Source organism: Microcaecilia unicolor, chromosome 11 (genome assembly GCF_901765095.1).
Source record: "Microcaecilia unicolor chromosome 11, aMicUni1.1, whole genome shotgun sequence".
Taxonomy (NCBI): Eukaryota; Metazoa; Chordata; class Amphibia; order Gymnophiona; family Siphonopidae; genus Microcaecilia; species Microcaecilia unicolor.
In genome coordinates, this window is record NC_044041.1 from 83,272,338 (window position 1) to 83,298,714 (window position 26,377).

General features: G+C 43.2%; 1 protein-coding gene across 4 annotated transcripts in view; it reads left to right on the forward strand.

The window, feature by feature from the left end:
- Positions 1 to 900: 900 nt before the first annotated feature.
- The window catches only part of CREB3L3 (cAMP responsive element binding protein 3 like 3), a 35,931-nt gene continuing 10,454 nt past the window's right edge, over positions 901 to 26,377 (forward strand). The window contains exons 1-9 of one of the 4 annotated variants that reach the window (XM_030218541.1): positions 901 to 1,042; positions 6,731 to 6,886; positions 7,478 to 7,769; positions 15,776 to 15,894; positions 17,721 to 17,864; positions 20,311 to 20,417; positions 21,119 to 21,187; positions 21,539 to 21,623; positions 23,353 to 23,449. In XM_030218541.1, coding sequence (XP_030074401.1) covers positions 1,022 to 1,042; positions 6,731 to 6,886; positions 7,478 to 7,769; positions 15,776 to 15,894; positions 17,721 to 17,864; positions 20,311 to 20,417; positions 21,119 to 21,187; positions 21,539 to 21,623; positions 23,353 to 23,449 — 1,090 coding nt within the window. In that variant the 5' untranslated portion in view covers positions 901 to 1,021. Of the gene's footprint in view, positions 1,043 to 1,199; positions 1,846 to 6,730; positions 6,887 to 7,477; positions 7,770 to 15,775; positions 15,895 to 17,720; positions 17,865 to 20,310; positions 20,418 to 21,118; positions 21,188 to 21,538; positions 21,624 to 23,352; positions 23,450 to 26,377 lie in introns of those variants that run through there. The other 3 variants (XM_030218542.1, XM_030218543.1, XM_030218545.1) reach the window with 3 other exon arrangements.

Here is a 26,377-nt window from a genome sequence, read left to right on the forward strand (position 1 = left end):
TCCAGTCATGCCCCTCTACTTTCCCCTTTTTTCCTCCCCTCATCCTTAACTATCTTCTTCATTTTGCTTGTTTCCTCTCTGTCCTAAACACATGTAACTCCATGCATGCAACAGGGCAAGGTCAGGACTGGATCAGCTTGTTTGGCTGACACGAGGTGAGGGGGTGACCCTATAGTACAGGTCTATTCTCCTTTCCAATATGAAAATACAGTGTTTGTGGGTGTAGTTAATATTTTTGCCATGTACACTGCTTTGAGCTTGGATGGCAGATTCTAAATTCTGAGATAAATAACTAAATAAACAAACAAACAAAAAAAGTGGGGAAGAATGCAGAGCATGGCTCATGGAATTCTTTCCAATTCCCCTCTATATGAATGTGGGTGAATGTTTTGATGGGGGTGAAGTATGTGTGTGTTTATATTGAAGGATAAAACATCCCTAGTTCAAGATTTGGAAGCGTGTTGAGCCCTGGTGACCTTCTTCAGTCTGGTGAACTTGTTGGGTGTTTATTGTCTGAGCGTCATTCACTGCTGTATGCACAGAATGAGAGAAACCCCATTCAAAACACAAGTGCTAGTTTGTTTATTCTGTTTGCAAAAATAGAGAATTTATTACACGTCAATTTGTTCCAAGTGGGATAAAAAAAAAAGGGAAAATGTATTTTGAAACTATGTCAGAGTTCAAGGAGACCAACTGGGGCTGGACTATGGACCACTGTTTCCATGGCAGTATCAGTCCAGAACAGGGCATTTTCTAATGGACATGCCCACCTGGGGCCACTCCGACCTGAGTGGTGAATGCCACCTGCCAGTCATCCCAGAAGACTAGGAACCTGCCCAACCCAGGCCAATCAGATGACAACATGATTTTGCAATCCTCCAGGCTATTTCTGTACTGCAGGAGTTTAACTTTACCACAAAGTGGAGAAGAGCTGCAAGAGCGCACCAGAGACAAGTTGCCACCAGACCTGTACAAACAATCTCAGCCCATCTGACACTAAACTGTCCTCCAGGAGCTGGGAATGGCTTTGGCCTCCGAAAAGGTGAGTTGATTTTTCTGGGTTGTTTTGTCACACATTGGATTCTTTTCCTCAGTTTTGTCTTTTTTTTCCCTGCCTGACATTGTCCACTGCGTGAGACGATCTGTGAATCATAAACAGATCAACAGGAGCGAAGTCCAACAGGGCAGGATAGCCCAGCTGAACAAAAATCTCTGGAAGGAAAGCAAATGGCTTGTACTGCAAGTTTTATAAAATAAATGCATTCTCTTTACTTCTAGTGCTCTAGAATGGCTTTTCCACACTTTTCATAAAATGCTGACATTCTGTTGTCATTCTCAGCAAGTGCAGAGAGAGTTAGTGTCTATCAATCAAGCTTCCTAGGATTTTGTGCTTAAAGCCTCTCATACTGCTCTTGTGCACAAGGAGGGAGATTTTTAAGGATGTGCATGGAAAAAACTGTTGGTTTCAGACTTTTTGGGACACTTTTCAGACTCAATTTGTTTCAAACTTCCATTTTTTTACATATGGAAATTAACATTGTGTGCATTGATTCTTAGGTTACTGTGCTTTAAATCATTTCTGTGTGCACATTTTGGACATGTAAAATGAATAAACCGAATGCCTGCACATTTGTAGCATGTTGTGCCTTTCATTATATGTGGAAAGGGATGAGTGTAGGGAAATAGGGGAGATAACCCTCTCTTGAGGGAGGTCTGAGGTACCAGCAGTGTCTTCCTACATGGTTGCCCCCACAGTCCATAGGAAATCTTTATGGGTCTGAATCCGAGCCATCTTCAAAAGAGAGCTTACGCCGTCCATTACCGAGTACCAGAATGTGGCAGCAGGTAATACTAAGCAACTTATTTTGAACAGTAATGGTCTTTGTAACTTACTACATCTGATACATTGTGTTTTCCAGATCTTAAAAAATAAATGTATCATTTTTTAAAAGATATTTCCAGGAAATGGATATACCTAAAAATCGGAGAAATCTCAACAAAAGACCTGGAAGTTTCTGTTTTATATATAGAAAATGAGTGTGGGTGATTCTGAGTTAGGGCAGTATCTAAGCAACAGAGGGAATGGAATGAGATATTTTCTCAGCTTGCCACTATTGTATATGGCACACATTTGCCATCAGTGACACTCCCATAAAGAAGGATTTCTGTGTATCCCTGATTCTTCACCGGTGGTGATGCCTTATTTTCAGACTGACAGAAGATCAATTGATTGATTGATTGACCATTTGTGTTTGGTCTGAGACAGTGCTGGATTTAGACTTGGTGAGGCCCTAAGCTATATAAAGCTTGGAGGCCCCTTGTTAAAAAGTTACACCAGAAGGTCTCGCGTACCAAAACAGGATTTTGGGTTGCCACAAAAACATATGCCTTTTAATTATTTAATAGCAAAGTACTTAAAGTGAATTTCATGAATTTAGTTGTTTCAACTGTGGATGTCGGCTCTGCACTTAAAAATCCACATAAAATTCTAAAAGCCAAACAAATTCTGAAATTTTGTGAGGCCCTGTGGATTGAGAGGCCCTAAACTGTAACTTGTTTAGCTTATGCCTAAATCTGGCACTGGTCTCAAATTAAGAGGAAACCAGATGCACAGACTGAATATTGTACCAGTTTAGCAACAGTGATATAGACAAGACTGATGTAAGGCTTAAGGTTAGGGTTACCATATTTTGGCCTCTTAAAAAGAGGACACATGTTCTTCCCCTGTCCCACCCATGCCCTGCCCCTTTTGCATCATCACCCCACCCCCTGTCACATATTCCCCTCCCCCCGGGTCACATATTCCCCTCCCTTCCCATCACCTCCCCTCCCCCTTGTCACATATTCCCCTCCCCTCCCCTTACTTACTATCTACTGCCCTGGTGGTCTAGTCAAGGTTAACATGGGGAGGCACTGGGCAATGTGGATGTTGATATCACCTCTAGTTCTTTCATTGCCTGTTCTGCTGCCTCTGACTCCAAGGTAGAACATAGTAACATAGTAGATGATGGCAGAAAAAGACCTGCACGGTCCATCCAATCTGCCCAAGAAGATAAATTCATATGTGCTACTTTTTTTTTTGTACTGTCCTCTTCAGTGTACAGACCGTATAAGTCTGGCCAGCCCTATCCCCGCCTCCCAACCACCAACCCTGCTTCCCAACCACCAGCTCTGGCACAGACCGTATAAGTCTGCCCAGCACTATCCCTGCCACCCACCACCGGCTCTGGCACAGACCTTATAAGTCTGCCCAGCACTATCCCCGCCTCCCAACCACCAGCCCCGGCACAGACCGTATAAGTCTGCCCAGCACTAGTCCCGCCTCCCAACCACCAGCCCCAGCACAGACCGTATATGTCTGCCCAGCACTAGCCCCGCCTCCCAACGACCAGCTCTGCCACCCATTCTAGGCTAAGCTCCTGAAGATCCCTTTCTTCTGGTGGAGGGGCCTTGGCCTACCCAGCCTCACCCCTGGTGCAGTTCATTGTTAGGGAAGGCTGAATATAACCACAAGGTTGAGTGGACTGGATGACAGTATTATCCCTGGATGAGGGGAAATGGGCTTGAGAGAGAACATAAAAACTTCTCTCTTGGCCATGTTAAGTTTAAAGTGACAGGTTAGGTTATGTTTACACTTCTACCCCATCGTCCTTGATACAATCTAACCCAGAGTGGTTTACAAGACACAAATGTAATAAAATATACTGCAATACAGCATAAAATTAATATATTATAAAATTCAGACACATGAAAAATACACTAAGGGGTCCTTTTACTAATTTGCAATAAGCGTTAGCATGTGCTTACCGCAACTTAAAAGGGCTTACTGCAGGATGCGCTCAGGCATCCTGCGGTAAGTTTCTAATCTGCATGCACTATCCGCATGCTAAAGCATATATTTTACTTTTGCACAAAGGGGGCGTCTAATCAGTTGTGGATACATTACCGCAGTGGCGTTCCTAGGGGGGCGGACACCCGGGGCGGCACCCCGCCCCCCCGGGTGCAGCACCCCCCCCCCCCCCCGATGCAGCGCGGACTCCCCCCCCGGGTGCACGCCGCTGGGGGGGGTGCCGCAGCGCGCGCCTGCTCAGAGTTCCCTGACTTTGCACGTTCGCTGCAGCTCCCTCTGACCCAGAACAGGAAGTAACCTGTTCCAGGGCAGAGGGAGCTGCAGCGAACACACGAAGTCAGCGAACTCAGAGCAGGCGTGCGCCGCGACACCCCACAGCGGCGTGCACCCGGGGCGGACCGCCCCCACCGCCCCCCCTTGGTACGCCACTGCATTACCGTCTGCTAACTGCTTAGCGCAGGATTGCCGTGTAAGCCCTACAAAATAGGTGTTGCTAGATGCTAATGCAGTAATTGCAGTAAATGGCTGCATGCTAATGCTAATGGCACATGTCCAAGGAAACAGCAAGGCAAACAGTTTGCAAGATCCAATATGGTTAGCAAGAAAAAAAGCAGACCATGTAAAATTGAAGGCTTTAATCAGTACTTCGGCTTCAAGGTTTTATAAATACATGCCTGACACGGCCATGTTTTGCCACAGGGACTGCTTCAGGGGCGAATGGATACCAGTAGGTGTAAAAGTCCAAAATTCACCAAAACTGGTAAAAAAAACCATCTGCCTGATTTTTAAAACCATTTAACTAACCAGGAACTGCTCCTGGTAGGTTAAATGGCACTTCACCAGCTATCCGGCAATATTCAGCGGGAGACAGCTGGCTAGCTCCCATTAAATATTGCTGGTTAGCGCTTAGCGGATAACCGGTTCTATCGATATTCAGCGAATTTCCGGATTAAGTTTGGTGGCCAATTAAGCTGCTGAAATAGCTCGAATATCTTTGGCCAGTTTAACTTAACTGGCCAGCACTGAATATCGGCTTGGCTGGTTAAATTTAAACCAACCAAAAACCATCCAGATATTCAGTGCCGGTCACTGGAAATGGCCTGGTATTGAATATCTGGGCTGACCGCTGACTGCAGGAGTTAGCTGGGTTTTCTCCTGCAGTCGCAATATCGGGCTCCATATCTCTGGCCTGGGTTTTCATGTAATGAGGCACCTACTAGTATCCATTCGCCCTGAAGCATCCCCTTTGGCGAAACATGGCCATGTCAGGTGTATATTTATAAAACCTGGGAGCCAATATAGTGAATAAAGCTTTCAGATTTACAAGGTCTGCTTTTTTTCTTGCTAACAACATTACACATGGCATTAATGTGAAAAAAAGGGGGGAATTGGCCATTTTACCACTGCAGTAAAAATGTCCTTAGCATGCAGGAAAAACCTTCTTAAGGATGTGCTAAGTCCACTTTATACCACAGCTCAGTAAAAGAATTTCTGAGATACCACAAAATACATAGAATATGCTATAGATAGCACGTCATGAAATTAGTCTGTGGGCACTTTATAGCCAGGGGTATTGCATTCATTTTCAAAGACAAGGCACAAGAGTACTTTCACTTTGAAAACTGCCATAGGTTAACCACACTTGTGGGTATTTGTGTCTACTTTTTCTGTCAGTACGAGTTTCACAGAAAGCAATGCTTATAGATTTGAGCAGGCTCGTAGATGTTGGACAAGCAGGCTGAGATCTGAGATTGGATTTCTGGTGAAATTTCTGGAGCACAGAGATAGACCTGGAAGTCATTACCATCAAGGGTGGAGGAATAGCCTAGTCTAGTGGTTAGACCAGGCTAAAGAAAGCCCAGTTCAAATCCCACTGCAGCTCCTTGTGACCTTGGGCAAGTCACTTTATTCTCCATTGCCTCAAGTACAATCAGATTGCACTGTCCTCTGGGGTAAGGGAAATATCTAGTGTACCTGAGTGTAAGTTGCTTTGAGCTACTACTGAAAAGGTGTGATCTAAATCCAAGTAAATAAATAAAGATGATACTGAAAGTCCTGGGAGGAGATCAGAGCACCAATGGAACAAGTATACAGCAGGGGCAGAGCCAGAAGCCAGGGGGGGGGCCCCAGAGTGGACTGAGGGCAGGGGCCATGTATTTCCTCTAAGCTCCCCCCCACCACCCCAGTTTAAATCTTACCTTTGCTGGCAAAGATGTCCAAGCACCACCAGCCGAAGAGGTCCACTGCCCGAGTCCCCACCCATGCTGCCCAAGCAGCACAAAAGTTGGTAACATCTGTCAGCCACAAACTCTGGCACTCTTGCACATGCTCAGTTTAGCAACAGAACTGAGCATGTGCAAGAGTGCCAGTGTTGGTGGCTGAAGACTGGGGGTACGTCACTTGTGAACCTTGGTAAGGACCCACACTGCACTAAATAATGTGATATCTTGAAGTGCCCCAGGTCCCAGTGCCAGGAACTATGAGCTGGACAAAGATAAACCAACAAACTCTATGTTTTTGTATATGTTTTTATTTTCTTAGTTCCTTACATTCTGGGGCAGGTAAGAGGACCCCCCCCCCCCCCAGACTTCCAAGTCAAACATGTTTAAGCCTCCGAGTCCAGCCAACTCAAATACTGCAGGGTTCACAGTTCACTGGGGATAAACAAATGTTTGAGCTCTTTGGCAGCATGAGGAGCCCAACCCTCGGCTCTTTTCCTGACCACCATCTGGTTTCTGCAACTCTTCTAGTATTCCCTCCTCAAAAGATCTTATTGTTAGGTTAAGCGATGACGTTGTGTTTCCATGTTTTTCTGTCTGTCCTTCTGCTTGGTCATTCATCCCCTGTCCTTCAGTCTGGCTGTTTCCTCTTTCTGTCCAGGTGGCCTCTGATTGCATGTTGGGAGAGATGGATAGTATGGAGCTGCTGGACCTTCTGTTTGACCACCAGGATGGGATCTTACGACATGAAGACTTTAGTAGAACTCCTTTAACCAACTTCTGGACAGCAATGGGTCAAAATACGAGTGAGCATAAGGTAAGAAAACTGTGTCAAATGCAGTAAGGGGTTTCAATGATCTCAACCTTACAATTACCTATACATGGAACTGCCGTCTCTTTAACCTCTAAACTCTCTAGTTTTGTGAGCCACATAGAACCAGACTTCTCTGGATAATGTGGGATATAAATGCTGTTATAAATAAATAAATAGCACTATGCATCCTCAAGAAGGGACTATATCTCCCCCCCCCCCCCAAATCAGTACTGGTGTTCAAAGGAAGTAGACCAACTTTTTTAGTTGGAGGGGGACAAATAAACCACCCTCTGCAAGCACACTCAGATTTTCTAGTTGTTAATGCCATGTGAGGTAAAACGTTGGTCTGGTCATTATGGCCCCAGTAGTCCACCCTATTTCATTGCCTATGATGGGATTCAGACTTTCTGTATGCATGGATTCAATGTATCCCAACTGTCTTCTACGTTTGATTGGTGCATACAGCCTAAAAGTTCAGTTGGCTAATTCACACTTGCTATCCCCTTTACAGACTGGAAACCTCAGTGATTCTAATTTTCACTGCAATCTCATGCTTTGCATTGTATTTTCTGTTTATTTCTATCTGTTATGCAGCTGACACATTCTCCAGAGAGTGAAGATTTTCTCAACTCTTTTCTGGTCCATGGAGACTCAGTCCCAAGCTCTCCCCTCTGGTCTCCCGCAACCAGTGACAGTGGCATCTCTGAAGACACTCACTCTGACCAGCTTGACAGTCCTCAGCACTTCCTTGCCACTAACAGCCCAGGGCACTGTGAGGGTGGGCAAGCTGAGTCTCTCTATGCCTCCTTCCAGGACTCATGCCAGGCCATGCCCACCTTGAAGGTGCCAGGAATGGAGAGAGAGGCAGAGATCTCAATTGATCTGGGTGAGCACTTGAGAACCTCACTTCCAGCCACTAAAGTTATTGTCATCCATAGGGTAGTCGAGTTTCTGGTCAGGACAGGTATGAATGGGGATCTCCGTGTATGAAGTCCAGGCACAATGAGTTTCTGGTGTGAGGAAATGTTCCTAGTTGGGACTAGAACACAGGACAGCAACTCTGCTATTCAACCAGAAGGGTTTCCCCTTATTCATCCAATGGCTTTGCTACCTTTCTTCAGCTGTAGAATTTTGTTCCTACTAGTCTGGAAGGGCTCAGGGAGTAGACTGGGGACTTCGATCCCTGGAATAGAAAGATAAAATTGTATTATATGAAATATCTGAATAAGGAGTCCAGGGATCCTGAGCAACCAAAGAACAGAGAATGAGATAGATGTTAAGAGACAGAGACCCCCAGATTCTATTTTTTTTTATGAGTGCAAACTGACACCCCTGAATTCTATATATGGCGTTCAAAATTGCATATGCAAATTTGGGCGTGTGCTCAATTTGTGTAATGAGCCAATTGGCGCCAATAAGTGGGTGCTAACAATCAATTATTGGTGCTAATTGGCAACAATTAGGATTTGCATGCATCTTGTCCTGATGTACACATAAATCTTTGAGCATGCACCCCTTTGCATGCAATTTCCTGGCGCCTAAATGTGAGCACCCTATAGAGAATCCACCCCTGAACGTGGTGTCAGAATAAGAAATCCCATCAAATCACACTCCTGGCAAGTTATTCTCTCTGCTGGAAAGTGAAGCAGAGCCTTTAGTTGCCCAGTAGATGCCACTCTCACCTCATATAGCATCCTGTCAATTGACAGATGTAAACTCAAGTGTAACTAGAGCAGGAATTCTTTGATTGAACCTCGATCAAGCTGCGGGATCCCACAGCAAATGATTCTTGCAGTTCTGTGAATTCTGCTGCACACCTGTATGCTGATTCCTGACAGGGAGGGATTCCAAAGGTTACCTGTCATCAGATGCTGGTAACTGAGCACCACACTGTCCTTGTTTCCACATTTCAGAGGTCCAAAGACATACCAGAGTGATGAAATGAAAGGAATGCTCCTTCATAAGTGTTGTCTTACAGATATATTACCTCACCTATTAGCAATTCCTCAACAAAACTGTACTATTATTGATTTAGGACTATTTACTAGTACATAGTGCATAATTTTATGCTAGATGCCGCAAAACCCATTGTATAAAATGATGACACTGTTATTGCATTCTGAGCTTTAGTAGATAGTGACCTTAGTTAATTACAGACGTTTAAATATTTGAAAGGTATTAATCCGCAAGCGAATCTTTTCCGGAGATGGGAAGGCGGTAGAATGAGAGGACATGAAATGAGATTGAAGGGGGGCAGACTCAGGAAAGATGTCAGGAAGTATTTTTTCACGGAGAGGGTGGTGGACGCTTGGAATGCCCTCCCATGGGAGGTGGTGGAGATGAAAACGGTAACGGAGTTCAAACATGCATGGGATATGCATAGAGGAATCCTGTGCAGAAGGAATGGATCCTCAGAAGCTTAGCTGAAATTGGGTGGCGGAGCAGTTGGGGGGAAGAGGGGGTGGTGGTAGGTGTTGGATTATTTGTAGTAAATAATTAGCAGATTTTAGTACACACAGCTTCAGCTTTAGAAATGTTAATTTCTTTCTTCATCTCTCTCTCATTCACCCCTGAATAATTCACTGCTGAGTCACTTTAAAGTTGAAGTAACAAAACATCTGTTTACTCACAGTTTGTAGTTAGATTATAATCAGACAGGCTTATATATACATATTACTATACATTTGTATTATCAGCTCCTTCCATGTGCTTAGATGGTAATGGATGCTCACACCACCATAGATCCTCTCAGGTTAGGAGAGATCATGAGCTCCATGTGCTGCATGTGCTGCATCTGCCCCCACAGGAAGTTGCATAGCTGTGTGACCTCTCTAAGTAATTCACATCAGAGGTCACAGAGTAATCACAGAGAAATAATAGGTGACAGGCAATGCATGTAAAATACAATTACATTCCAACAAACCCCTTCTCATGCATAACTGTCATGCAATTATTTATTCATACAAAGTCCAAGCTTTATACGCAGATCCTCAAAATGTTCTCTGGGTAACGGTTTGGTCATGATGTCAGCTGTCATCTCACTGGTGTGACAATAGTGTAGACTGATGACCCCTTCTTTCGCCAACTCTCGCACGTTGTGGTATTTCGTTGCGATGTGCTTGGTACGTGACTGAACCTTGTCATTCTGTGACAGTCGGATGCAGCTCTGATTATCTTCCATTATCTGGATTGGTCTCTTTTCAGCTATTCCGAAATCCAGCAAAAGTTTTTCAATCCACATCAGTTCTCTGCACGCTTCCGATACAGCCACATATTCAGCTTCTGTAGAAGACAAACTCACAATACTTTGTTTATGACTGGCCCATGAAATGTGTACATTTCCATACATAAACACATATCCACTTGTGGATTTATAATCAGAATGATCCCCTGCCCAATCTGAATCACAGTAACATATTAGTTTTGGATTACTATTGGCTGAAATCTTTAATTTACAATCAATGGTACCCTTTAAATACCTTACCATCCTTTTAACTGCAGTCCAATCTGATTTGGTAGGTGAGCTGACCCTTCTGCTCAAAATTCCTACTGCATTTGCTATATCAGCCCTGTATGTGGTAGCTAGATATAAAAGCTTACCTATGGCTGATCTATATTGGATGTTATCTGGTAAAGGTTCTCTTACTGTTTCATCCTTCAGAAAATCAGTGATCATGGGAGTGCTTACAACTTGGGCATCTTGCATACCTAAACTTTCAATAAGCTCATTTATTTTCTGCTTCTGGCTTAGAAGATAAGAACCATCATTTTGTTTCTCAATTTCTATACCAAGATAGTATGACACATTACCAAGTTCTTTTATCTCAACATTGTGGTTTAAATATTTTACAATGTCCTTGTACTCTTGCTCACTTTTGCTTGCAATGAGCAGATCATCAACAAAAGCTAAAATGTATGCATATTGTCCATTTGTGCACCTAGTGTACAAACATTTATCTGCTTCACCTTGCTTAAATCCTAAATTTGTCAATATTTCATGCAATTTATCATTCCAACATTTTGCACTTTGCTTTAATCCATAAAGACCTTTGTTTAATTTACACACTAGCTGTCTTTGTTTTGTATTTATGAAACCTGTTGGTTGTTCCATGTACAAGTCTTCAGTTATATCTCCGTGAAGAAACGCTGTTTTCACATCAATGTGGTTGACTTGCATGCCTTTTGAGACTGCAATGCTCAGAAGTGTTCTAATTGTCGTGTGTTTCACTACAGGTGCAAACACTTCATCAAAATCTTCTCCATATTTTTGAAGATATCCCTTTGCGACTAATCTGGCTTTATACCTTTCCACTTTTCCTTGTGCATTCCTTTTTAACTTGAATACCCATTTGCATCCTATAGCTTTCTTGCCAGGAGGTAATTTTGTAAGAATCCAAGTATTATTTTTATCCAATGCATCAATTTCTTCTTGTGCAGCTTTATGCCATTCAGCAGCTTCTTCTGCTGGCATTTTCTCAATCTCATCCCATGTTAAGGGCTCTTGAGCTTCTGCTGACTTTGTTAGGTAAGACAGTCTTGGGGGTGGAACACCTTTGTTTTCCCTGGATGAGCGTCTGACAACAGGTTGGTCTGACCTTTCCGCATCCTCTAAATCTGAGAGTCCTTCTCCAATTGATTCCCCTTCTCCAACTGTACTGTCTTCTTCAATGATCCTTTCTGTGTCTGCTTCCTCTGCCTGTTCCTCGTTAGATACAGATGAGTTGCTTTCAGACATCTGCCTTGGTATGGCATTTATATACACTGGCATGTCTATTATGGTTCTAGTTTCATATTCTGGATGATAAGGCTCATCTGGGATAATCCAGCCTTTATCAACCCTTTGTTTTCATCAAAATATGTAACATGTCTTATGCCAACAATGCCAGTTTTCAGATTCAAAATTCTATATCCTTTGTGTCCTGGAGCATAGCCAACTAAAATGCCCCTTTCTGTTGTGGAATCCAGCTTATGCCTTCTTTGCTTTGGTACATGAGCATATGCTGTACTTCCAAATGTTCTTATGTGTGACAGGTTTGGCTTCCTACCATGCCATGTCTCATGTGGTGTGCGCTCAGCGCCTTTAGTTGGCATTCTGTTTTGTAGGTACACTGCTGTGAGAATGGCTTCCCCCCATAGTCTTTTAGGGAGATTGCTATCTGACAGCATACATCTGGTCATTTCCACAAGTGACCTAAATTTTCTCTCTGCAACAGAATTTTGCTCTGGTGTATAAGCTACTGTTGTGATATGCTGAATGCCTTCTTGTTCTAGAAATGTGCGCATGCTTTGTGAAGTGAACTCACCACCATTGTCGGTCTGAAGAACCTTTGGTTTTCTTTCAAATTTATTGCTCACCATGGCTACGTATTTCTTCAGCATGTCTGTGACTTGACTTTTTTCTTTCAGCAAATAGGCCACACAATATCTAGAGAAATCATCCAAGAATATTAGCACAAATCTGTTATTTCCCAATGATGGGATATTAAACGGTCCACATAAGTCACTGTGTATTAAGTCCAGCACTTTATTACTCCTATTTCCTGTGTATGCAGGAAATGAGGGTCTCACACCTTTTTGAGTAACACAGTCTATGCATTTCTCCATATTACCAGCATCTGCACTTATCTGAATGCCGGTGGCCAGTTGCTTACTGTAAAGATCCTGGATCACCTTACAATCACGATGTCCCAGGCGGCGGTGCCAGATTTCCAGACTACATTTACCATCATTCTTCCTTACTTGCGCCATATGTGAGGCTTCACCTGAAATGTTCAGCTTATAAACATCATTATGCATAAAAGCTTCAGCATACACTTCATCATTTTTAGAGATTGTGCACTTACTGTTTTCAAAATGAATCACAAATCCCTTCTTATCTAATGTAGATACACTAAGCATATTACAAACTGCTTGGGGAATATACAAGACATCACTTACAGGAATTTCTTTAACTTCATTAGACACTTTGCATTTTAAGAATCCAATACCTTTTGCTTGGATCTTAGCAGTCCCTGCGTTTGCAGTTTTAAGAATACCTTCCTCTGGACACATTTCCTGAAAGAAATCTTTACAATTGGTTAAATGGCATGTGCTCCCTGAATCCAAAATCCAAGTACTTTCATTTGAATTATTATTTACCATAGTCAAAGATTTTTCTGCCATTAGAAAGCCCTTGTGTTTATCTTTGTCCTTCATACATTTCCTGGTTTGAAAATTCTTTAGTTCCATTGGCTTAGGTGAGCTAGAGGGAGTGTTTTGTGTTTCCTTACACCATTTAGATACATGTCCCTCCTTTCCACATGAGTAGCAAATCAGCTTGCCCTTGGGTGGAGTTTTCCCATAGCTCCGCCTTCCTCTGTTCTTTGCCAAGAAATTTGTTTCATTTCTCTCTGACTTGCTTTGAGAACACATCTCCTCAGAATCATTTATTATGCATTCCTGCCTTAGTTTTGATGTTGCCTGTTCAAAAGATTGCCCTTCAATGGCCTCATTTACAGACCTAAAAACATCAAACTTCTTTGATAGTGAGGTAAAAAGAAATGCTCTTTTCAATGCATCACACATGGGAATTCCAGAAAGTTCTAGCTTTTGAAATGAAGACATAAGATGCATAATGTGATCATTACATTTACTTTTATCCCTTAATTTGGTTTCATTCAACTCTGCCAGCCAAATTGGTTGCTGCTTTGCATATGTAGTTGCATACATAGTTCTCAGTTTATATAAAATGTCCTTTGGTGTATCTTTTCCCTCCACTAATATGGCTTGTTTCTCTGAGAGAGCTTCCAAAAGCATGCACTTCACATAATAGTTTGCATTGTCCCATTCAGCCATATTTTCAGCTGTTCTGTCTTGGTCTAAGCATATATTTAATCTTTTTGCTCGAAGGAGACATATGAATCTTAGTTCCCACTGCCGATAATTAAACTCAGTTAATTTAGGCACCTTGAGAGAATAGAACAATGGTGAATTTCCTCCCTCAGCCATTTTCTTAGCCTTCTGTCTGCTGTGTGGGGGGAGAGAGAGACAGACTGAATCTTTCCTTTAAAACTTAAGAGAAAAATGTGGCCTTTTTTTCTGCCTGGTAATATTTCTCTTCTTTTTCAATTCCTGGCCCTGGGCCCATAACCCTTTTGTTGGATTATTTGTAGTAAATAATTAGCAGATTTTAGTACACACAGCTTCAGCTTTAGAAATGTTAATTTCTTTCTTCATCTCTCTCTCATTCACCCCTGAATAATTCACTGCTGAGTCACTTTAAAGTTGAAGTAACAAAACATCTGTTTACTCACAGTTTGTAGTTAGATTATAATCAGACAGGCTTATATATACATATTACTATACATTTGTATTATCAGCTCCTTCCATGTGCTTAGATGGTAATGGATGCTCACACCACCATAGATCCTCTCAGGTTAGGAGAGATCATGAGCTCCATGTGCTCCATGTGCTGCATGTGCTGCATCTGCCCCCACAGGAAGTTGCATAGCTGTGTGACCTCTCTAAGTAATTCACATCAGAGGTCACAGAGTAATCACAGAGAAATAATAGGTGACAGGCAATGCATGTAAAATACAATTACATTCCAACAGTAGGGAGGCGAGGATAGGGGAGGACAGACTTATATGGTCTGTACCAAAGCCGCTGATGGGAGAGGGGGTGGTGGTTGGGAGGCGAGGATAGGGGAGGGCAGACTTATACGGTCTGTGCCAGAGTTGCTGATGGGAGGCGGGACTGGTGGTTGGGAGGCGGGAAATACTGCTGGGCAGACTTATATGGTCTGTGCCCTGAAAAGGACAGGTACAAATTCAAGGTAAGGTATACACATATGAGTTTGTCTTGGGCAGACTGGATGGACCATGCAGGTCTTTTTCTGCCGTCATCTACTATGTTACTATGTTACTATGTAATTAGATTTAATCAGTGCGTGTTTTCTAGCAAAAAAGGTGCCAGTGCTCAAATGCCAGACCACCCACACCCCACAATAGCCAGGCCCCCTGCAACCAGTCACAAAATCTATGAAAAGGCAGAATTGGTGTCTAGAGTCTGAGCTCTTTTACTATAACTTGGGGACCATGAGTCAATTTTAGCAGACAATGGAAAAGGTGCCGGTACTCAGTACCCCCAAGTACCCCCTCAAAAAAAGCCCTGAATTTAATAATACACCTTATTGAGGGCTCCATTTACAAAGTGGCACTACCGATTAGCAGCATGCTGAATGCGAAGAAGCCCATTCGCTCACTGATTGGTAGCGCCACTTTGTACAAGGAGCCCTGAGTATTGTACAAGGTGAGTAAAAATAAAACAATTAAAAAATATAAAACATTATATTGCAGCATATCCACTCCTAGCCTAACACTGCCCCCCCCCCCCCCCCAATTCAACAGATAACCCTATCCAGGATCGGATTATCCTTTAGGTGAACAACAGCTTCTGGCTGAGTGGTGGGGGGGAGACAGCAAACAGCACCTACATTCAAAGCAAAATAACACACACACACACAAAACAATGACAACAACAACATTTTATATTTTAAAGTATGATGTCTAGTTCTGGGCTTTTAGGATTGTCCAGAAGGAGTGGACTGAGGTGATCATCACTGAGTTTAATTAGCAAAATCTTGGGTAGGGACTTGAAAGTTACTTGAGGCCTGTGCAAGTCTGAAGGGTTACCTAAAGTGCCTAATAAATACTATAATATATATATATAACCTCCCCCATCCCCTTCCATTCCAGCAAATGACTCAATAGTATAATCACCCTACCCCGTTCCCTTGAACTCTTGGGAGCATTGCCACTTCCCCTGGTATACCATTTTGTTAATTGGGGAGAACAGACTGCGGCTAGCAGAATGGCTTCTTATCTCATCCTTGTCTTGTGTTTATTGTTTCAGAAATGTGGGTTCCCAGCTTTTACCAGGAGGAGAGCTGTGAGCTGCCAGCTCCAGCCCAGACTGCAGAATCGTGTACACTGACTGTGAAAGACCTGTTACTCTCCAGCAGCTGTGAAATGGTGAGAGTGCAGTGCTGTCCTCCTGGCTCATCTACACCCACTCCCCAGCCCAGGGGTTCCCAAGCCTGTCCTGGGGGAACCCCAACCAGTCAGCTTTTCAGGATATCCACAATGAAGATGCGTGAGGTAGATTTGCATACCAAGGAAACAGTGTACGCAAATTGATTCCATGAATATTAATTGTAGATTTCTTGAAAATCTGACTGGCTGGGGTTCCCCCAGGACAGGTTTGGGAATCACTGCCCCAGCCAGCAAACACAAAGGTTGTGCTGGGAAAAGTAACACTTTCCACCTTATAATTGAAAGAGAAAGACGCCTAGATTTCGACCCAAATCGGGAGATAGACGTTTATCTCACAAAAACGAATAAATCGGTATAATGGAAAGCCGATTTTGGACGTTTTCAACTGCACTCCATCGCGGAAGCGTACAAAGTTGACGGGGGCGTGTCAGAGGCGTGGCGAAGGTGGAACTGGGGTGTGGTTATCAGCCGAGGAGAGATGGGCGCCTTTCGCCGATAATGGAAAAAAAGTATGCGTTTGTAGCTAGAATTTAGGGCACTTTTCCTGGACCCTGTTTTTTCACGAATAAGGCCCCAAAAAGTGCCCTAAATGACCAGATTACCCCCAGAGGGAATCGGGGATGACCTCCCCTTACTCCCCCAGTGGTCACTAACCCCCTCCCACCACAAAAAATGATGTTTCACAACTTTTTATTTTCAACCTCAAATGTCATACCCACCTCCCTGGCAGCAGTATGCAGGTCCCTGGAGCAGTTGTTAGGGGGTGCAGTGGACTTCAGGCAGGTGGACCCAGGCCCATCCCCCCCTACCTGTTACAATTGTGCTGCTTAATGCTTAGTCGTCCAACCCCCCCAAACCCACTGTACCCACATGTAGGTGCCCCCCTTCACCCCTTAGGGCTATAGTAATGGTGTAGACTTGTGGGTTTTGAGGGGGATTTGGGGGGCTCAACACACAAGGGAAGGGTGCTATGCACCTGGGAGCTCTTTTACCTTTTTTTTTGTTTTTGTAAAAGTGCCCCCTAGGGTGCCCGGTTGGTGTCCTGGCATGTGAGGGGGACCAGTGCACTACGAATCCTGGCCCCTCCCACAAACAAATGCCTTGGATGTATTTGTTTTTGAGCTGGGCGCTTTCATTTTCCATTATCACTGAAAAACAAAAACGCCCAGCTCACAAATTGTCGAATAAAACATGGACGTCTATTTTTTTCGAAAATACGGTTTGGTCCGCCCCTTCATGGACCCGTTCTCGGAGATAAACGCCCATGGAGATAGATGTTTTCGTTCAATTATGCCCCTCCACGCATTCCCAATATTACAAATGAAAACTTTATTGTGACATACAATTTAAAAATCCATCAAGTCTGCAGGTGTTTCAAAGTGTGGGTGCTGCTTTCACAAATATTTTACTCCATGTTTCCTTTGGGGACTGGTCTGCAAACATTGGAAGTTACTGGTAAGGTTGCCATCTGGTCCAGTTTTTAGAACAGGGTGATCCAGTCCTGATTTTTACCACAACACAGGCATGTTTTACTTAGGGAAAATCAGAACCACAAGTCCCTACATGCAGTGGAATAAAACCAGGCCTATCCTGATAAAATGGAGCCAAATGGGAACCTCACTAACCCGGGCTCCTAGAAAAAAGCTGCAAAGCTTAGGTAATGTACTACAAGTGGTGATGGGCCCATTTCAAATATTCCCTGCAAAAGTGGTCAATGCACCCAGGCTGAGGTTTAGCTTGAATTAATCCAGGGTTACTTGGTGTTTTGGGTTCTTCCAACTTTTATATTTCAATCTCTTGTGCTCCAGCAGCAGCAGCAGCAACAACAGATACCAGTGATGCAGAACCTGTGCCAGGGGCAATGCCAAGAGCTGATACTGACAGAAGACGAAAAGAAGTTGCTGACCAAGGAGGGAGTCACCCTCCCCACCAAGCTGCCTCTCACCAAGGTAGAGTTCAGCTCAGTTGACTTGTCACCCAGATATACCAGTGCAGTCTCACTGTAAGCTAAGGCAGAGATGCCAAGTTACCCTGTTCCAGGCTAGAGACTTTTGGGCCAATTCTGGGTTAGAACTTACATCTTGAAGAAGTGTGTAGAAGCCTGCCTATTGAAATCAGTTCTGCAAGGTGTGGTCGGAAATCAGAACTGTCTCAAAATCTCCAGCCTGGAACTGGGTAACTTACATAAGTACATAAGTAATGCCACACTGGGAAAAGACCAAGGGTCCATCGAGCCCAGCATCAACATGACACAATAACATGATAACTACATAATAATATGATAACTAAAGAACTACCTACCCCCCACCCTGGAACACAAGCCACAAGGAAAAAAGTATACCAAGGAAAAAAGGGAACAGGCTGCCATTTGAAAAATAAAACTAAAAATAGAATACCCCACCAGACACAGTAATGGGAGAAATGCACAAGGGCTTTAAATTTTAATCTCAACCTTTTTCTAGTCCAAATATGCAAATAGGTATGTAGATTAGCATTCAGATCAACATTTGATATCTACAGTTTTCTCTCACAATGAGGCTTATTTTCAAAGCACTTAGCCTCCCAAAGTTCCATAGAAACCTATGGAACTTAGCCTCCCAAAGTGCTTTGAAAATATGCCTCAATAGGTATTCCACTCCTTGCCTTTCAGGACTGGGTTGGTCTGTCCCTGCCACCTCCCACCTCCCATGTGGTCTCTACCCTGGACTACAACCCCCATAGCAGGGTCCCTGGGGTCTACCCTGAATGGGAATTGACTATACCCAGGTGGTTTTCCTAGGATGAGTTAAAAGCACTTTTTTTGGTCTGGGGATCTACTTCTCAGGGATAAAATACATACCCTGTTATGGTCTCTGTTAGTGTGGGTTTTTCCTGCCCCATTCTGGATCTCAAAGCATACCACTGGATTGATTAGATATTATTCTTTAGTTGGAACTCTCTGTAATTCTTTGGTTTGTTCCTCTATCAGCTATAAAACAGACTTGTTGTGCTGCTGCTACTTAAGATCTCCATGGTCTCTTGCTGGATTTGGATCTGGTTAGCCATTAATTACAAGGCTGCTTCTGATACACCATTACTAAATAGTACTTACCAAAGAGCAAGGCATTACTATTAAAGTTTGGACCACAATTCAGTTGTCCAAAAAAAAAAAAGATCAAACTCAATTTTTTAGGTTTCCTGGGTTTAACAGGTCCCTTTTCTTCTCAGGGTGAAATGGGTCCAATTTCAAAACCCTCCTCTGGGTCACCCCCTAAATCCAGGGGGTCTCAGCTCTCCCCCCCCTCCTGGCTTTGAGAGCTGCGGAGTCCAGTTTCGCTTCTCCTGGGCTTTAAATTAGTCCCAACCTTTTTCCACTCCAAATATGCAAATAGGTATGTAGATCAGCATTCAGATCAATATTAGATATCCACAGTTTCTCTCACAATAGGTTTTCCACTCCTCCTTTCAGGACTGGATTAGTCTGTCCCTGCCACCTCCCATATAGTCTCTACCCTGGACTAAACCACCTCAGCAGGTTACCACAGGTCTACCCTGAGTAGAATGGGAATGGACTGAACTCAGGTGGTCTTTCTAGAGACAGTGGACTTCAGACATGCTTTTTTATTTGGGGATATGTTTTTCACTGATGGGTGCATATGAACACTGTAGGCAATTGGTTTTATTGATTATAGTTTTTTGTATTTGTTTTGATGAAAAGTGTGATATTCTGCTTCCTGAAGGAGGTATATTCATGCTAAAACTATGTTGAATTTATTTTGGTAATAAAATATTGTTATCTATTTGGAGTCTTGCTTGGTTTGGTTGCTCTATGTAGGATGGCAGGAAGTGCTGTAGAATTCCAGCATAGCCACCTTGTGGTGAACAACTTCTATACAGGGCAAAAATCACTTTCAGTATCTCTGGAGAATAAAAACAGGGCAGGGTCTGCTGCTATGGGAATTCCAAACATATTGGAAATAATACTAGCACACTTTTCCTACTCCTCCAACAAGACTCCTTCTGTCTAGAAGAATCATAGTGTGTTAGCTCAGAGAGAGAGAGATGGCAATGATAGAGAGACTTTACTCTATTTTCCACCTAGTTGTCTGAAATAGAAATATGAAAAGTATTTTGGTAGATCACAGACCTGACATGATCGGACAAAGACTGTCCCAAATTCTGCTCCCAGTGAGTCGCAAAGGAGGGCTTTACAGGTGCCTCTGTGTCAAGTAAAAGGTATATGGAGGCTGAGGGGCCAAGTGCAGATATATATAGATGGGGACAAGATGGGTGGTCCCTTGCTGCTTTCAGGAGAATGGCCCACAAGACCTTCTGCTGTCTGTGCTAAAGCTGTAGGGCCTGCATCTGAGGCTCTGCTCCCCAGGATTTTAATAAGGGTACTCTTTTCTGTAACAGTATGAAGAGAGGATTCTGAAAAAGGTTCGAAGGAAGATCAGGAATAAGCAATCAGCCCAGGAGAGCCGCAAGAAGAAGAAGGAATACATTGATGGACTGGAGACCCGGTAAGAACATAAACAAAAGTGTTTTTCAGCTGGAACACGATGTTTTTCACTGTGGGAAGCAATTTCAAGGTTTGGTTTTGTTCCCGCTTCGTTTGTTTGGTACCTTTTGTCTACGTTTCCAGTAGATTTGTCTTTTTCAAGACAAAAGGTGTTTACCCCCACTGGACGACTGCTTCTTTTGGATATAGATACCATTATTAGACCCCTGACGCAGGCTGAAACACAGACCGTGTCAGGTCTGATCAATAAAGAACAGTTGAGATGCCCAATATCTTGAAGGCTCCTTGTGCTTCTATTGGCTATTTACTTTCGCTCTTTCACCTTTGGATTCCCTCTCCTCCGTGTTCACTATTTCATTCAGCAACTGCCTTGCTGATTCTCCTCTTTATGAAATGGCTACATTGTTAATCTTGGCAAACTGGGATTCAATTGGAATGTAAAGTTCAGAATTCCAGTTACATAGCTGTCCAATTAGTTTGACCAAAGGGATTTCTCGGTTCACTGAGTTCAGCCTTATGTAGTCTACCACTAAGTGACATGTTGAAGGGTGGGAAACTACCTGTGACCGTGGTATCCATCCCTGTGGGTGTAGATTTTTCCCTGTTCTCTTCTCTGTTCTGGATTTCTTTCCTTCACTCCTGTTTCTCTGGGTGGACGGTGTATGCTGCCTCTGTTGTAATGCTCCTTCTGCCTCTTCTCAGGATGTCTACTTGCACGGCACAGAACCACGAGTTGCACAGGAAGGTGATGCAGCTGGAGAAGCAGAATTCGTAAGTCCCGGCTTCCAGTCTCCTTGGGGAAGGAGGAAGGTGGATGGGAAGCAGCAGGGGAAGAGAGCAGACAGAAAAGCCACTCTGTGCTTTTAATGTAGACCGTACCCTTCAGAGGTCACTGTGTGATGGTATTTCAGAGGATGGCATTCTGGGTAAGCTGAGAGTGCCACATTTAGCTACTTGCTGGAAATGGTCTTGGTAAAGCCAAGGAGAGAAATAGGCTAGATGTAAAATGTCCTAACTCTACCTGGGACTGATTGCTCACTGCTCCCCCCCCCCCCCCCCCCCAGCTCAGAGCAGAATGTGTGTCCACTGCAGAGGCTTATGTGCATGTTTTAATTCTTACAGGTCTCTACTGGAGCAGTTGAAAAAACTTCAGAACCTGGTTGTACAGTCAACAAACAAAACTGCCCAGGCAGGGACATGCATTGCAGTAAGTGACTCCTTTTTCCTGTCTCCTACTTCTCTATTTCTTTTTTCGCCTGTATTCTCTCCTCATGTTCCCTCTCCCATACTCCTTACCTCTGTCTCCTTTCTATCTATCTCTTTTGCCTTCTCTCGTCATCTCTTTATTCCTGTTTCCTCCCTCTTTACCTCCTTTACTTCTATGTTCCCTCACCCTTTCTCCTCAGTTCTGTTTCCTTTCTCCCTGTCTCTTGTCTTCCTTCCTCATCTCTTTATTCCTGTCTGCACTCTCCCTACCTCTTTTCCACCTGTATTCTCTCTCTCTCTCTCTCATGTTCCCTTTCCTTTTCTCCTGTCTCCTTTCTCCCTATCTCTCTCCTCAACTCTTTATTCCTGTCTCCTCTCTCCCTACCTCTTTTTTTGCCTGTATTCTTACCCCATGTTCCCTCTCCCGTTCCCCTTACTTTTGTCTCCTTTCTCCCTATTTCTTTTGCCTTCTCTTCTTATATTTTTATTGTTGTCTCCTCTTTCCCTACCACATTTACTCCTGTAGTCTCTCCCTGTGTTCCATCTCCCTTTCTCCTTATTTCTGGCTCCTTTCTTCTGATCTCTTTTCCCTTCTCTCCTCATTTCTTTATTCCCATCTCCTTTCTCCCTACCTCTTTTACTACTGTATTCTCTTCCTGTGTCCCCTCTCCCTTTCTCCTTACTTCTGTCTCCTTTCTCCTTATCTCTTTACTTTTGTCTTATCTCCTCATCTGTTTATTCCTGTCTCCTCTCCCTATCTTTTCACTCTTGCAGTCCTTTCCCATGCCCTCTCTTTCTATGTCCTTATTTTTGTCTTCTCTTCTGATCTCCATTCTCTTTCACTGTCCCCTTGTATCATCTCTTCCTGTCTATTGTTCACTCCTGTCTCTACATCCCATGTCTTTATTCCCTATTTCTTTGGCTTTCTTCATCTCTTCTCCCAATGTCCTCCCCTTTTTTTCCTTGTATTCTTTTCCCTATCACTTCCGTCTCCTCTCTCTGCTGGTGGCATCTGTGTATCTCTTTTCCTGTAGTCTCTTTCACTACTTCCTCTCTCTTTCCTGATCTCTCCTCTAGCACTTTGTGTGAGTGTGTTTATGTATGTTTCATCCTAACAACTTGTTTGTTTATGTCCTATTCACACTAAATTTTCAGATTATGTCAGGAAAGGGGACAAGTGCACAAAGACTGACAGGGGTGAGGATTTTCCTCATGCATTCTGGACAATAGGGACTTTTGCCTCCCTCATCCACTCCCTCTCTATCTTTTTTTTTTTTTTTGTGCCCCTACTCAAAGGTTCACAAAAGGGAGATCATGCCCCCATCAGGTTGTGGCACAAAGAAGGACTTTAGTTGTGAAGCCTGCTGCCACCATGCCAGATGAAGTCTGGCATTCACCAGGGCTTTCTAGCTTTTAGTTCCAGAATAGCGGGAACATCAGCATTGTTCTTAAACTTTGTGTCTGTGTGAATCCCCAGCAAAAGAAAAAAATATCTTTCACCACAAATGATTCCTTACACCAATCCACTTCTCTATTGCAGAACACATGCTAAGTAAGCATGCTCGCAAAATAGATTTGAAGAAAAGTATCATACAGCACAGATCTCAGAAGATAAAGAAATATAAACAATCCACATCATATTACAGATAACTTAAAAAAAAAGTCTGGGGCTTACACATTGGGAATGAAGAAGCCACGCTAAATATATCCTTCACTTGTGTATATTGCAGGTTGTGCTGCTGTCCTTTGCTCTGATTATCTTCCCTTGCATTAGTCCCTTTGCCCGGAATAAAGCCACAGGAGAAGGTGACTTTGTGCCTGTCCGAGGTAAGACAGAAATTCGTTTTCCATTCTCTCTTGCTCTGGCCACCGCAGCCCTCATGTTATATGGGATCCATGCAAAAAGGCTTTTCTGTCTTATGCCTTCTCAGTGAAGCAATATATCTTCTATCCTGTGCATTTTTTCTAGTGGAAAAGGTGCTGGTACTCAAAATGCCAGGCCACCCTTCAGGGGTGGGGTGATCATTGAGGGACCCACCCCACAGTAGCCAGGCCCTCTGCAACCAGTCACAGAATCTATGATAAGGCAGAATTGGTGTGTAGAACCTGAGCTCTTTCATTAAAACTTGGGGTCCATGGGTCAATTTTAGCAGACAATGGAAAAGGTGCCGGTACTCAGTACCCCCTCAAAAAAAGCCCTGCTTCTATCAGAAGTTAAAAGAGAGTGGTGCTTTCAGTGTAACCTTTCCAATTGGAGTGGAGGAGTGGCCTAGCGGTTAGGGTGGTGGATTTTGGTCCTGGGGAACTGAGAAACTGAGTTTGATTCCCACTTCAGGCACAGGCAGCTCCTTGTGACTCTGGGCAAGTCACTTAACCCTCCATTGCCCCATGTAAGCCGCATTGAGCCTGCCATGAGTGGGAAAGTGCGGGGTACAAATGTAACAAAAAAAAATGGTCTATCAATGTGTGGGGTTTAGAGCTGGTATAGTGCAGGGAGCTGTAGGTCAGGCTTGGTTGCATTACCAGGGCTTAGAATTATGTAGGTGGAAGAGCTGTGTAAGTTGAAGCTAAGATTCATTGGCAGAGGTGTGTGTGAGTGTAGTTCAAAGTTCATAGTTCAAAGTTCATATTTGTTTGATATACTACAAGATATACTGAAAATCTAACCTGTTTACAATAAAAGAAATATAAGAAAGCAAATCAGAAAGTAAAAGATTAACAAACAAACAGAGATAGTAACAATAGACATAACAACATAACAACACAAAAATAAAAGGTTGCAATGTAAAATTATACATGTAAAGGTTGAGACACAAAATAGGGAGAAATGTGGAGGGGCATTTTCGATATGACATCCAAGTCCAATCATAGATTGTTTGGTGAAAACGTCTAAAATTCTCATTCTGAACATAGCAATTTTCAAACTGGAAAAATGTCTATTTTTTTTTGTTTCAAAAATTGCTAATTTACAGACATTTTTGTGCTCAGTACAGATTTCTTTAGGAACCATTAAAAAAAAAAAGTTCTAGTGAAAAACACAAAAAGAAGCCATAGGGATGGCAGTGTGGCAGCATTCCTAGGAAATGAGCAGAGGAGTAGACTAGTGGTCAAGTGCAGTGAACGCCATATAAATGAACCCAGCTGCAACACCCTTCTTTTGCATTGTAAGCCCTCTGGGAACACCTAAAAACCTACTGTACCTAACTGTACACCACCACAAAAGCCCTCAGGTCTGCAGGTGTCTCGTATCTAGGTACAATGGTATTTTGTGAGTTTTGGAAGGCTCACAATTTCCAACACAAGTGTACTAGTTAGAGTGGGATATAGACCTGGGTCCCTTTCTCTACAGTTCACTGCACTGAATACTAGCTTACTTTTAGGGCCAGCTATAATATCTGAAACTGTTACAGAGCCTGGTATGTATTATCACTGTCACACCTCTGGGGGTTGGTGGCCAGTGGGAGATTAAGAGTGGGTTGTGCCTTAATCTTTCCTCTGGTCAGCTGGTCAATTAGGGCACATTTTTGTGACTTAGTAGTGATTGAAACAGGTCCAGATAAAAACATCCCAATTTTTACCCTAGACATTTTTATCTTGTTCTGTTATCCCAGAAAATGTCCAAATTCAGAGCCTGCCCAAAACATGCCCCCTTGTGATTTAAATGAACTGCAGAGAAATCTGTCTCAAATCTGAGTTTCATAAATTGCATGTATGAATTTATGTTGTGTTTAAGAAGGGAGGTCCTTACTGGAACTGCATGGGGTGCTACGGGGCTGGAGTGAGGTGCATGGTAAAAGTTTTATGTGGGGAGTCCTCTACTGGAACCTTAGGGTGTGCTGCAGGGTAAGAGTGAGGTGCATGTAAGAATTGTGTTGTGTGTGGAAAGGGAGATCTCTACTGGAACTGAATGGGATGCTGCGGGGCTGCAGTGAGATGCATGGTAAGAGTTGTATGTGTGTTTGTGGGGGTAGGGGGGTCTCTACTTGAACCACAGGAGTTGCGGTGGGGCAGGAGTGAGGTGCATTAGCAGAGTTGTGTGTGGATCCTAGTATTGGAATAGGAGTGCTTCACATTGCATTGAGGTACACTCAAAAAGGTGTACAGCAGGATTAGAAGCAGGTGACAAAGGTCAGAACTGAGGTTCCTTGGTAGAGATGTGGGAATAGCAAGCTAGCTTGATACCACTATGAAACTACATTTGACTGAAGTCAATAACTTGTAACTCCTAAAAGTTAAGGAAATCTTTGTAGGAGAAATTCATAATGTGAACTTGGGGGAGGGGTGAGCTAAATCTAAATAAAGAAGATGCATCAACTACCTACCACAGTCTGTACATACAGTATATATTTTTTTTACATTTTATTTATTCAAGTATCATGGCTGTTACATAACTCAAACTAAGTCAAATAACAAGAAACACAAATAGAACACAAAAATCTAAACTAGATAAGACCACAGAAACTAAAAATGAAAACACTGCAGAGCAAAAAATACCAAATATAACCTAAAAAAATTCACAAATAGTCAGTACACATATGGAGGGGACAAACTGGGATATGTGGAAAGATGAAGGTTAAAAGATGCTTTAGAAAATAAGCAGGTCTTCACAGCAGATTAGAAGTTTGGATTCTAAACTGAAGTTGGCAGGGAGGTGCTTCCACAAACAAGCTGCCAAACAACAAAAAGTGGAGGAACGAGAGGAATCTAGTCGCAAAGAAAGGATTACCAGTGGGAGGAAGTGACGTCACCAGATAT